The 2,340-nt window shown below is 41.8% G+C and overlaps 1 protein-coding gene across 1 annotated transcript in view; it reads left to right on the top strand.

Annotated features, from left to right (window-relative positions):
* Positions 1-2,340, top strand: part of LGI2 (leucine-rich repeat LGI family, member 2) — a gene marked incomplete at its 5' end in the record, with an annotated part of 16,610 nt that overhangs the window by 12,461 nt on the left and 1,809 nt on the right. Inside the window, one exon of the mRNA XM_010007295.1 lies at positions 319-483. Coding sequence (XP_010005597.1) covers positions 319-483 — 165 coding nt within the window. The remainder of the gene's footprint in view (positions 1-318; positions 484-2,340) is intronic.

The following is a 2,340-nucleotide window of genomic DNA, read 5'->3' as shown; positions in this document are numbered from 1 at the left end:
AGGGAAAGGGACTTTGCTGTCAATATCCTCATTTCATTGATACCAGCCAGCCTAGCTGGAAAATCTGATTTCTGCTACTATTTACCTACTTGATCTCCTTGGCAACTGTATTTCCAGAGGACAGTTTATGATGTCCCAAGCAGGAGATGCTTTCCCTTGTTGCTGCATGCCTGACTTGAGCACTGACATTTCCATGCTAGTGTTACACAAAATCCAGAGTATTTCACTCATTTTCCAGTGTACATCATTATAATCAGCCATCACATACCGTGTTTCCAGAAAGGATGTATCCTAACTGTTGTAAATGTATGTTTCTAGATTTTGTTGTTCACCAGATTTTGCCCTACCAGTCAGTTTCAGTGGATACGTTCAACTCAAAGAATGATGTGTTTGTAGCCATTGCACAGCCCAGCATGGAGAACTGCATGGTGCTGGAGTGGGATCACATTGAAATGAATTTCAGGAGTTATGACAATATCACAGGTATATGAGCACTGGGATTCCAGTTGTTGATGAACTGTTGGCATTTCACAAGGATGAGATTCATAGGTGGGAGCAGTTGATGGGTTTTGTCCCAAATCTCTGTTGAATTTGGCAGATCAAACTGTGTAATGTTTTGACACAAGTGACTTCAAGGAGTAGTGCATCTTGTTAGTACATGCACATTTAACCTCGCTGTAGCACACAAACTACGCATTTTTTGTCTGATTCTGTAAAGTGTTCTGAAGGCACAAACACTTGCTGTCAATGTCATGTTGTGGCCCAACTTAGCACTCACTGCCTGGATTACATTGCAAGTTAAAGTGTAAGTTGAAGGAGCCCTTGCTCTTGCAAAATTGCCTGCAAAAGAGTATAAAAATACTGTACTGCATGTAGAAGAAGATAGGTCTGAAGGATGCTTCTAGGGTGTGTTTCACAGCTGAAGATGACACTGAAATATTTAAACCATAGCTGTAACCTAAAGAGATGTGCCATAGAGCTTTCATGTTTACTTTCCATTTACAAACGTGCTGAATTAGCTTGCTGGCCAGGTTACTCATCAAACAAAAGTCCCATGTGGAAGCCAGGGGATTTTCTGTGTTAACAACCGTTCTGTCCCTGACGGACTCTCCTGGTGCTTTGTCACACCATGAGAGCAGAGACAGTTTTCAGAGCTGTTATATGCTTCCTGCTTTCCCAGCTACTTCAAGCTACTGGTTCTAAATTTATCTGTGGAGCACCCTGTTCATTGTTATATGTGATGGATTATTTTTTACCTTGCATTTTGGGAAACAAAGAGGATTCTGCATTCTCATTTGGTGTTGAAGTCTACAAAGGCTGCAAGCACCTACCACCTCAGATGAGCTCTGTGTGTCACTAAGGAAAGTTTACCAGATGCTACCCCTCCATCAAGAAATTTTGGATATGAAAATTTTTGCTTTTTTAGGTTTCATAGTGGTCTAGATTAGAGGGAAATACGTACCAGTGGATGTAAATTGAGAAGAAAGAGCCTCTTGCACAGAGTGTTTGTAGAGCTCAGGAGCCAGCTATGGGCACAATGGGGAGTTTCATTACTAACTGTCTTTGGCATCTGGATGCCTGAGTTTAGCCCTCATGGGCTCATGGAGCTGAGCTAGTTGTCAAGATTGCCTTTACAGTCAACATCCAGGCATTGCTGTCCTCTGCAACAGGAGGCATCCACAGGCCAGATGGAATCTCTTCCAGAGTGCTTTTTGACTAAATTAGACCAGAAAGAGGCTGGATGATCAACTCGAGGAATCATGTCTACACTGAAGATACCTTATGGTACTTGAGATGAATCCCACCCCTCCTACACCAGGAGAGTGGTAGATCATCCCAGGCTGGCCGTGAAGCAACTATGGGTAGGGGAGTAGCAGAGGTGCCAGGGTGAGTCTCCTGTAGTGACTGTGACCCAGCACACACAGGGAATCTTTGCAGTTACAGTTCTACTTAAGCTGTGTGCTTCAGAGAGGAATTCCCTCCTTCTTCCAACAAAACATTTCATAAATAGTCTGGTTGGTTTTTTTATGTCTTTCTTGTATAGTGACTTGACATTCTCAAAATGGACCATAAGCTGATCTGATCTAATCTGGTAACTGCAATATTCCTAAATATTTCTAGTTTAACATAATCTAAAGAACACTTAACAGAAACAACAGATTTATCTTTTTTCATCCTGCTGTCAGGTGATACATCCACAAGATACATCACTATTTCTATTTGCAGTAGCAAAAAGCTGACTCTGGCCCTTTCGAGCAAGAAAAATAGACTGTATTTAATTTTTCCAGTTAAACTGGAAAGACAGATGGTCCAGGAATAAGAGAATTTCAGATTCCTGCT

Source organism: Chaetura pelagica, unplaced genomic scaffold (assembly GCF_000747805.2).
Source record: "Chaetura pelagica isolate M959 unplaced genomic scaffold, ChaPel_1.0 scaffold261, whole genome shotgun sequence".
In the NCBI taxonomy this organism is placed as follows: Eukaryota; Metazoa; Chordata; class Aves; order Apodiformes; family Apodidae; genus Chaetura; species Chaetura pelagica.
This window is presented reverse-complemented; position numbering and strand designations above follow the sequence as displayed.